Here is a 9,798-nt window from a genome sequence, read left to right as displayed (position 1 = left end):
TTTTTTTTTTTTTGAAAGCGTCCCAGTTTTTATACCCTAAAAGTTGCTACTTCCTTCATTCCCCAGCTCCCTCAGAGCAAAATCTCCCTTCTCTCTCTTGAAGTTTCTGTGCACTTCTGTGACTGCTTTGCCATGTCTGTGATCATACTTATTTATCTCRGAGCTAAATCCATTGGGATGTTGGGTTGCCAATCTGCTAAACTCTGTTTGAAAGATGGATGGAGCTGAAGAAAGAAAACTGTTGGGCTGACAGATTGTTGTGGGTAAAACAGTCTCGGCTTGGGGAATTTCACTTAATTTAATTTATTGACAATTAACATCAAATTTAATTACTGATTTGGGTACTGAGGAACAGAAAAGATATCTCTTTCACTATTTGAAGGCATGTGCCCCCACATAGGTCCCCTGCAGCTGGACCTCACGGTGACCAGCGTGGTGCCCCTCATGACCTCCTCTGCACTGGGTACCCTGCGGCCCTGGCCACCGAGCGCTGCGGTTATGCCCAATACATAGATATCATCAGGTGCTGTCAGATATTCTTGCCACCTGCAGACATCTGCATCCATGCTTGAGACTGCGACTGAACTAAATAGACGGAAGCCACAAAAGCTGTATCTTATCCTTGGCACTATTTGCTATGCAGTTCCGCTGAATTAAAACATTAGCCAGGTTTTAGCATTAGACGCGGTTTCATGCATTCTGTCTAACTTCAGATATTTATGATGTAGCTTTCTGCATCTGAACCGGTCATTTCCAGCTTCCCCTGTTGTCAGCAGAGAAAAATATGCTCCTGAAGGATGGTATTCATCTGACATTTTTAGACATATTTCAGAATGAGATGAATCACATCAGTTTCTCACGCTGCAAAGTAAAACCACATCCAGACTGCCTATTGGTAGTAGTCATTGGCCCGTGTTAGTCCCAAATTCATGCCAGTGCATTGTTTGGGAGAGTGCTTCTTACACAGTCTGAACCTATGATGGCAGCAGCTTAGCTGTACGGACTGATCCCATCCTCTAGCCTGGCTCAGCCTGCTAGTATAAACTCAGCCGCAGGTGCCAAGGACCACGCAGCATCCTGAACAGGGAGGAAATATTTATTTTGTGGGCTTCTGTCAGGTCCCTAAGTGTTGGAGCAAGCCTGGGATTCAAGTGTTTACTCACTAGCCTTGGCCATTTTGTTGCTTGGGTTTAGGTCCTCAGAACTGCCAGCTTTTCTCCTTTGACTGCATAGGRAGATTGGGTGTATGAAATACCTTGTTGTGATTGCCCTGAGAGAGCCAACTGCTTATTTTGGAGGGGTAGCTGCTCCTCATAGTTTAATATTTCAAGTAACTCACCTAGGTTTTGAGTGTAGTTGTTTAGTTTGATGCCTTTACTGGGACATTAAATAGAAGGAATTTGCAGACAGGCAGCGCTGCATGCAGTCCAACTGCATCCAGGCAGTGTAGCAGAAGATACAAGACATCTCCTACAGCCAGATGTTAAAATCAGGTAGTCACTCAATCTCTGTATTGTTGTGTAAATTTTATAKAAAATGTTATACTAAATAAATAAGTTGGAAATCTCATGAAACCAGTGCAGCAGTTTAAGGCATTTCCAGAATTTCTTCCTACCAGTTGGCAGGTTAGTCATAACTCAATCTGTGAAAATGTTCACTTTCAAAGTTAGAATTGAATGGAGAAAAGATATTATAACAAATTAATGAAGAAAAAGTGCTCATCTATTGCTGGCTGCTGCAGTTCTTGGGCAAGCAGAGCTCCAGCTAAAATATTCTGTTTATGCATTTTAATATTTAATATGCACTTTTTTATTAATATCTTTGTTGTTAGGATACTTAATGTTTATATTCATTATAGGTGGGCTGTGAGAATATTTCTTCATGATGCATTGCAGTGCTAATTAAATTGAGTGAAGCAACACAGTGCAACAACCTGGTTTTCTATACCACATCTTTTTCAGAGCTAGATTTAGGTGTCTCTTTCTAGCATTCTATTATGTCGACTATCCAAAGGAGTTCTTTCTTCTCGAATGAAAATAGTACAAATGTTTCAGATGTGCAAGCCATTAGTGTACTGCTTTGTTAGAGGCATAGCTGCCCTGCACACCGAGGCCCCAGACTGACTTCCTAGTGTTAGTGCTCATCTTCTTAGGCTCCATGTGAGAAAGACCCTCAGAGTCCCCAAAATGAAAAAAAAGTGTATTTAATAACTTCTTCATACTAATTTTTTAGTGCAAGCTTTGCCATGTGCTGAAAAAAAGGCTTATATATATTAGAAGTGAATATCTACTAAATTTCTGGCATGATTACAGAAGTGTTTACAAAGAGCTTATAAGGTTAAAGCAATTTAAATTAATTTCTCAGTGAAAGCAAAGTGTTTTGCAAAAGAAAAAAAAGAAAAGGAAAAAGAATGAGAAAAAAATCGGCACTATTTAGTAGTTCAAGGAATTATTATTATTTAATGCTCCGTAAGCTTGTTTTCAATACAAAGCACACAAAGAGATTTGTATAAAAATATTTGTAGAGACACGCACTTCTTTTGAATATTAGAGACATTTCCAGTGTTTTTACATCGAATCCCTTTAGCAAAAAGCGGTGTTCCAGGAACTTAGACATGCCCAGCCCAGATTTTTCATTGCTTAAAGGTTTTCAACCCTTTTGTACATTAATATGAGTGGATCTAATTCATCATTTTAAGCAATGTTCTTAGTCATTGTACCTGTCTTTCTTCCCTTGATTACTGACTGATACAAGAAAGAAGCTTGAATGCTCAAAAAATTACGACCAGTCCCTGATGACAGGCAAATGAACATCTGCTTGAAATAAGAGAGCAGACGGTTTCGTATCAGAGAGTAAGGAGAAATAATCAKTAAAAAAGCAGAAAAAGGCATGACACAACAGGGAAAGAGATGCAAGATAGAAAGAGATGCAAAAATCCTTGCATCTGTGAAGGTTAAAGTTTGACTTATGACTATACAGTGGTCTCTGGAAAGAACAGCTTTAAAGAGTTTTCAGAAATGTGGCATCCTGTCTGTCAGAGTGAAATATGACTCTGCCAGCACATGTCTGTGTGTGCTTCCTCCACAGTCTGCAACGTACTGACCCGATAGTCATCGGAGTCAGTGGAAAGGTTCTGTTTTGCTCTGATGGAACCTAAAAAAGCCATTAATGTGCTCATACATTAGATACTGTTTTTCTGTTCGACTACTTGGGACTATGCTGATTTTGTTCTTCCATCTTCCTTCAGTTCTTTGGTTCTGATGATGACTCTTTTTTTAAGGGACTAGACATTAGTACCTTCAATTACTTTGATATTTTTCAAGAGTCATTATTCTAAGAAAATTCAGAATCTGCACTTGTAAAAGAAAGTTTATATTTTATTTTGTATTTTATTATCTTTCAGAAACAGATTAAAATTCTTGTCTAGCACAGGATCTTAACTAATTTAGGATTTTAACTTTATTTTTTAAAGATTCAGAAATACCATTAATATTAGGGCTTTACAAGTTTTTATGAATTAGCTGAGCTGTGGATATTGACCATAGACACCTTTAGCCCCTTGTAAAGCATTGTTAGCTTAATTTAATTTTAAGATAGCACATTTTTCTTTGTTTCTCTGGCAGGCTAAGAGCTAGCACATGGTSAGTTACACTGGTCTGGTATCATACCTTAATTCATTCAGCCATAGCTTGACTGTTTCTTTGAGCCCTGAAAAATGCGTCCCACAGAAAGGTGAATGAAGTATCAAGCCTAGAGMACTTGATAATTTTATATAATAATTCAAAAGTGTGAAGGTTTTGAGAGGATTGATAAGAAGAAATAATGGTGCCTGGGGGCATAAGATGGATTTTGTGTTCCAAGCAGAGCCCAAACATAATTGGAGCGATAAATTTAGATGATGCACATGTAAGTAATTTGAGACTTTACTTAGAATCAGTTACCCTCTATGGCAGATTTTAGAGTAGAAAATTACTTCTGGAAAGTGCCCCCTTTTAAATTCAGGTTTTAATTATTTTAATTATGTTTATTAAATGTCTATAGTAGTTTCTAATCTCTATATTTCAAATAATAAATTCAAAAATTCCACCAGGCATGTGAAACAGTGTAAGGCTGTGAAGGCAATGTACAGAAAATTGTGTACAGAAAATTGTATATTTCTGTAATTGTACTGGGCTAGAATCATAGGGAGTCATGAGAGATGGAAAAGCTGTTGTTAAATTATCCATAGCAGTGTGATCAAATCATGCTGTCTCATACTCCTAGTGATCTAACAAGACAAAAATGTTTGAAGCCTTCTGGGCTATGTTTGATGCTGCATGAGGCCAAAAGAAATCACCAGAGACTAGCAGTTCTGCTTCAGGGAGCTCATTTAAGTGAACTTCTTGTTCCTGGCTAACTCTTTTCTTCCTTCTGGATCTCTGCCATGCCCGTACTTTTTTGGAAATACATTGGCAGTTTGTAGCCCTAGTGCAAGAGTTACCTCATTCRAAGACGTGCAAGATCGTGATGRAAAGGYTGAGGAGGTGACTTTAATTGTGGTGTCAGATAGAGGAGCCTCCTTTCACCTCCCTTTGCCTCAAACAACTGTAAAAACTAAAATCAGCAAATTCACAAGCAGTTTGGGAAGTGCTGCCTGTATTCTAGTATGCTTTCATGTAAAAGGAGAACAGTGCCATCCACATTTCACAGGATTGCTGTAAGAAATAATGCAGTAATTTCTGTCAGATGCTTTGGAAACCCTTTATGGGAAGCACAGTCTAAGTTCAACACATGGMCCATTATTATTCCTCTGATAATGTTTGGTAGTATACTGGTTTAAGTACCATTAATTACAGTGCTACTTATGTGCCTGAATCACAATGCACACTTATGCTTTGCTACTTTGTCTATATGTAGCTGTGCTTTTAATTGGATAATCAGAATAATGTTATTTCAGAGAAACATTTATCTTTCCTTTTTAGAATTACATTTACATAGGGTATTATAAACTAAACAGTACAATAGTCTGAGTAATGAACAGTGATAAGTTTTCTTTTTCATGTGAAGATAGCCAGAATTAAGTAAAAGAAACTGGTATTAAAAACAAAATAGAAGCAGAAAAGAATATATACACATAGACATCAGGAYAAAGTTTGGAGGTGAAATTTGAACCCTTAAATTCATCTTTGACTTTAGTGTGGCAGGTCTGCACCTAGGATGCACCTATTATTTATTAGTTCAATTCTACATTTTTTAAAAAAATATCGTGTGGAATTCTATTGAAATTAAGATGTAATAAAATTATCTAAGTATATTACACTCCAGGGGATTTAGGTTATAAGACTAATGATGTTAAAGACTTGCCACAAATTGAATTCTGTATTGAAATCCTTAAAAAACTTGCTAATTTAATAAAATTAAAGGGGCATAGGTATTGATTTGTTTCATGACTGTATATGGGTGTTTAACCAGCAGTGGGAGTATGACTTAGAAAAGAGTTTTCACATGTGCTTAGGAACTCTTCAAATTGCTCTTGACTACTGTGTTATCTCTAGAASCCAGTCTCCAGTGTCAGGTTATATTGTTATATATGATGAGTATATACTCTTTAGTTTTGTTTTTGGCTGAGACAACCTGTACTAACCTGTACTAACTTTCAGATTACTTAGGATCTCAAGAGCAGGTCTGCAGAAAGACTGTGCTAAGTGGACTGTAAGCACAAATACATATCGCACCCAATCTGTAGGAACAAATAATAGAATATATAAAATCCTGTAGGTTGTACCTGGAGATACCTGTTTTATCAGGAATAATACAGAGTGGTTAGATAAATATTTTTTAATTTGGACAGAAACATGAATGGAAAAGACTGCCTAAAAGAGAAGACTGTACAAGTATGGCGATGGCCATAATCCTTCTGGACTAATGTTAACAGAAGTTCAAGTAGTATGATAAGCTTATTCACAAACTGTTTAGTGATATAAAAGATAGGCCTGATTTCAGCATGTTCATATTCCTTTTTATCTATATGGCTTATTATTTATGTTTATGAACAGTAAACATGGGATCCTATAGCTGAGATTCATTTAATAAAAAAAAAGTTCATTTTGTGATAAGACGATGACTCTTTCCATGGAGAAGGGATGCATGAAGGTTAAGAGATCCAACTGAGAAACCACAGAAATAGAATTAGACCCATGTAACTTAAATGGCTAACCACAAAACTTAGTATACCAATTCCAAATAGCAAATAATAAACTGAACACTTGAATGTATTCGTTAAATGTGTTTGAGTAAAGTTACATAATGAATAACTTCATAAAATTGTAGAGCTGCTAGCAGACAATTTTGCTAACAAGAAGCCCCTTGCATTCACCTCATAAATTGCTCAAAGTGAGCAGTTTTAACCAGCTTTAATATGGCAAATCAAATCCCATAAATGATAAGTAAGACTTCTCACTGAGTTTACAGGGAAAAAAAACAGTTCAGTTTTACAATATACTTGGATTTTGCAAGTCAGTCTTTTAATTAGATATAACATAGGTTTTATGTGTTCTCCTGACAGACCAGCAGTACTCATGGTCACCTTCTCAGCACTTCAATGAGGAAAGATACTCTCCTGCTCCAAGGAATATGAAAGGATTATCTGGTAGTCGCAACCAACCACAGTTATGTTCAGCTCATACTTGTGGCTTAGCATCCCCTGAAGATTGTGAACACACCCACGACCATATTCACCATGGGCAGGAGCCGAGGCAATCCTATCTTCTCAGCCCCACGGAGAGTTGTCCACTGGACCACCATCGTTGCTCACCACGCAGCTCCATCCATTCTGAGTGCATGATGATGCCCATGGTAATGGGCGATCACATGTCAAGTAGCACTTTCCCCAGAATGCACTACAGCTCACATTACGACACAAGAGACGACTGCGCCATGTCTCACGGTAACCCCAAGATTAACCGCATTCCTGCAAATCTTTTGGACCAATTTGAGAAACAACTTCCTCTTCACCGGGATGGGTTTCACACTTTACAGTATCAGAGAACCTCAACAGCTGCAGAACAACGCAGTGAGAGCCCAGGAAGAATACGCCATCTCGTTCATTCAGTCCAGAAACTTTTTACTAAATCTCATTCTCTGGAAGGATCATCCAAGGGAAATGTTAATGGGACAAAGGGAGACAGTCGAGGGGATGATCACCATCATGGGCACCATTCCAAGCATAGCAAAAGGAGTAAAAGTAAGGAGCGAAAACCAGAGAGCAAGCATAAATCTGGAATGAGCAGCTGGTGGAGCTCTGATGATAATTTGGACAGTGATAGCACTTACCGAACCCCTAGTGTGGTAAATAGGCACCATGCAGATCATATATCCCATTGCTACCCTGAAGCACTCCAGGGCCATTTTGGTGATCTCTCATTGAAGACTTCCAAAAGTAACAATGACGTGAAATGTTCAGCTTGTGAAGGGCTAGCAATGACCCCCGATGGTAAATACATGAAAAGGAGTTCTTGGTCCACACTTACAGTAAGTCAGGCTAAAGAAGCTTATCGTAAATCATCACTTAACTTAGATAAGCCTCTGGTTCATCAGGAAATCAAACCTTCCTTGAGGCCGTGCCATTACCTTCAGGTAAGAAGAAGATTTTTGTAATATTTTTAATGGAGAAAGCTTTATATTTTATGTCACAAAGTCATTGTAAAAAATGGAAGGGTCATCTGCATATCTCTGTCAAAGAAAAACAGAACTAGTTCACACAATGCAGCTCTTCCATGAAAGTGGGAAATCTCTAGCTTTAGTCTTTGTTTATGTGGCACAGATTAAAACCTAAATGAAACTGGTGTAATATAAATTAGTTTAAGGTCAGTGAATGTGTTTTCACCTTTTGCGTTTGCATTAAAAATCTTGATAAAATCCATGCTTCAGATTAGAAAAGGGGCAGTTCTCCTAGCAGATTGGGGCTAGAAAAAATTTATCAAATACAAACATGAATGAAAAGACTTTTAAAACATGCTGTTTGGATTCCTATTTTTATGTTCTTTTATTCCTTGTCTCTAGGTTATTTTAAGTAACAGGAAAATTTACTGGCATACTCAGTTCCTTTGTGTTGATGGCAATTACTCATGAACTTTGTTTTAGTGACTGGGTTACCTAAAATCATATTGAACTGAGCCTCTTTTGAGGTTTTCATTGAGTTCATATGCTAAAACTTATATAAGTACCACAGGGAGATGAATATTTCAGATCTGATACTATTTGAGCTGTTGTTTTGTAGTCTTATTTTCTTTAGCAGCAGCTAGTTCTAAAGATGCTCCCATCCTCACCTACATTTAAACTTCTATAGCTGCTACTACATGCCACACCAAAGTCGTGCTGGTATAGCCATTTATGATGCTGGACTGTACTCTGGATCTTGAAGTGATATAGGTATAAAAAATAGCTTCCAAAATATTTTTTAGACATGTACATCACTTCTGTGATCTACTTACAGCACAATCCCGTGATAAGTTGCATCAGCACATCAAGGTGCACAGACAGCTGCAGTGTAAGCAGAGCRGAAAGGATGGAGTAGTTGGGAGGGTAACTCCTCCAGCTGGCATTGCCACTCAGAACATATTATATAAGCATTGCCTTAGGAATTTCTACAAAGTACAGCCTACAAAGCCCACATTGTTCTCAGTACCTTCTCTTCCATTTTCTTATGTAATGAATTTCAGCTTCTGTAGAACTTCCCTGAGTCGCACATTAACACGTGCAAATCTGCACTTCAGATTTATGTTTTGAGAGATCTTCGTTCCTGTGACCTCTGCAAAAGCCAACAGACATGGAATAACAACCATCCTACTTCTGTGCAGAGCCCTCTTCCTCTGTGAGCGATAAGCGACTAATAGTAATGAGTCACAGATGAAGAGCTGAATCTTTTCAAATACATATACAGTCATCCAGAATCAATATTCCCTGCTGTAATATACAAAATTTCCTCATTTCAGAGGAGGGAAAATACAACCCTCCTAGCATTACCATGCACACTGATTCTAGTTTTAGGCCGACAGAAATAGTGTTTTACCATATTCAAGCAGCACTCTTGCAGTATAGAGAAGTGTAGTTATTGCTAGCGTCTTCCTTATCGTGACACACATGTATACAGAGAGCTCGGGGTCCTTTACCTCTCTGCTCAGTTTTGTGCTTTCCTCCTTGTCACATTTCCTTGTTTCTTCTTCTCCCATCTTGATGTCTCCTTTTTTCTTTGCAGAAGCCACCAGTTTCTACTTTTCATGGTCCTCCTCCTTAATCCCCAGTTATATCAGTGTCCTCAAGTGAATGTGAAACACTGAGTTCACAAACTGACTTGATTATCAGTGAGCTTTAGGCTGAGAGCCCACGAGGAGCCCAAGGTCCAGGGAACAGGAAAGCACATTTCTTTCAGAAATCTTTATTTCAGGCTTTTGGTGAATTTGAGATGATTGAAAGAAAGTGTGATTAGGGTTTCAGCTTAAAATTTAGGAGATGCAAATTTTAAGCTTTTACACCAGAGACTTCCTCTGTGATCTTCCTTTTTAAGCTCCTTTAAAAATGGGATATTAGCAGTTCCCTAATTCACAGAGATGCTACAATATGAATATGTTAAGACTTTGGTACTCAGTTGCTATAATAAAGAATATATAGCAGTGTCTGAAGCAAAAATACTAGCAATTCTGTGTCAGGAATATTCTTACTGTAGATATTTTAAATGAAATGTAGGTTCTGTAGAATCTGAATATGCTATTCAAAGCAGGAATATCCTTCAGACTGAGAGGCTGGCTTATTCACTAGCCC

The 9,798-nt window shown here is 37.9% G+C and overlaps 1 protein-coding gene across 2 annotated transcripts in view; it reads left to right on the top strand.

The window, feature by feature from the left end:
• Positions 1-9,798, top strand: part of DLGAP2 (DLG associated protein 2) — a 385,377-nt gene that overhangs the window by 290,230 nt on the left and 85,349 nt on the right. For both annotated transcript variants that reach the window (XM_085303215.1, XM_085303214.1), the window contains exon 4: positions 6,545-7,614. In XM_085303215.1, the coding sequence (XP_085159341.1) occupies positions 6,613-7,614 (1,002 nt within the window). In that variant the 5' untranslated portion in view covers positions 6,545-6,612. The remainder of the gene's footprint in view (positions 1-6,544; positions 7,615-9,798) is intronic.

Source organism: Rhea americana, unplaced genomic scaffold, assembly GCF_003343005.1.
Source record: "Rhea americana isolate MKP2758 unplaced genomic scaffold, rheAme1 scaffold_199, whole genome shotgun sequence".
NCBI classification, from domain to species: domain Eukaryota; kingdom Metazoa; phylum Chordata; class Aves; order Rheiformes; family Rheidae; genus Rhea; species Rhea americana.
This window is presented reverse-complemented; position numbering and strand designations above follow the sequence as displayed.